Genomic DNA, 1,417 nt, shown 5'->3' with positions numbered 1-1,417 from the left:
TACCACTAAGGATATTTCACGTCAGCACTGTGATCGGTGCAAGCCGGATGCGGAATTCGTATCGACTGGGATTCGATCCCGGTTCACCTCATTGGAAGGCGAACGCTCTATCCCTGAGCCATCGCGGCTCAAAATTGAACCACTTGACCCATGGGGGGATCGAGAACAGAGGGTTTTGTAACCAGTGTACTGAAGAATATCTAGACGAAGTTAATACAAGTGAAATATAGCGGATAAGCTGACCATGCACCAGATGTTACCCGCCCAATTCTATTGTTGACCATACATTGCATTCAAGAGAGGGGGNTTGCATTCAAGAGGGGGGGGGGGGAAATGATCCTTTGGAACCAAAACACTCACTGTCATCATTGGCTCATTCGCGTTCCATTCAGAATAGTCAAGAGGCGAGTCATCACTCCATTTAAACACAGTACCTTTATCAATATTTTCCAGTCCAATCCACATAGTTGTTCCTGTATCTAGCATGATATCTGTGATAAAACCTTAAAGAGAAAATACATCATATAATTCAGTTCTACGCAAACAGATTAAATTAAATTAGGAAACGAGGGTAAAAAAACAGAATTATATTAATCATAACAGTTAGTGCAAGATTACACCCTTATTTTGTGAAAAGCAAGACTAAATTGTTTTAAAAAAAAATTGAGTTTTTTAAGATTTATGACAGCACAACTGTTACTTTAAGGAAGTGACGTAAAATCACATCCGGTTCTGACAGACCATGTGACGTAGACTGGAATAGTTGAAAATCTGAAGAAGCAAGATCTGACGAATACTGCGGATAGGGACTTCCCATTGATGCGTTTCCAAATAGCAAAATCAATTTTCATGCAAAATCGACTTTCAATGTCTCTTGGCTTCAGTTCGCGTGGAACCCAACTTCCTTTGTTTGGGATCATTCCCAACAATTTTAAATGATATGAAATTACTTACTGCCTCACTTGTAACGCAAGAGTAAGTTCCTTTTGTGTTTGAGACGAATCTTCCAATAATTCTTCCAATACCTTGTCTTCGTACAATTTTAGCCTTCCACTGCGTTCTTTGTCTTCCACGTCAAACCGTTTTTAAACTTCTGAAACCACTCACAACAACTTCTCTCACTTAAATCAACCTCGCCATATCTTCTCCAAGCAATCAATGAGTCTCAGCTGCAGATTTCTTCAAATTAGATTCCCGCAATTGACGCATATTTAGCCCTAAATTTGACATTTCTGCAGGAAAACAATTACGTAATGCTAATACGGAATCACTCATATCTTAAGTTTATGTTGTTACCAGATGAACAAGCTTACAATAAGACGTTTAACACTAGTCAATTTTAAATAACCTTCTTGAAGTACCATCTTGTGATGAATGGCGGGAACTTGTTTGTACACCATATATATATATATATATA

General features: G+C 38.5%; 1 protein-coding gene across 1 annotated transcript in view; it reads right to left on the bottom strand.

The window, feature by feature from the left end:
- Window positions 1-360: 360 nt before the first annotated feature.
- LOC107446703 (macrophage mannose receptor 1) overlaps window positions 361-1,417 on the bottom strand; it is a gene marked incomplete at its 3' end in the record, with an annotated part of 40,669 nt that continues 39,612 nt past the window's right edge. The window contains 1 exon segment of the mRNA XM_043048114.2: window positions 361-503. Coding sequence (XP_042904048.2) covers window positions 361-503 — 143 coding nt within the window.

The sequence above is a fragment of the Parasteatoda tepidariorum genome, chromosome 7, assembly GCF_043381705.1.
Source record: "Parasteatoda tepidariorum isolate YZ-2023 chromosome 7, CAS_Ptep_4.0, whole genome shotgun sequence".
NCBI lineage: Eukaryota > Metazoa > Arthropoda > Arachnida > Araneae > Theridiidae > Parasteatoda > Parasteatoda tepidariorum.
The sequence above is the reverse complement of the archived record's forward strand: the minus strand, read 5'-3'. Positions and strand labels throughout refer to the sequence as shown.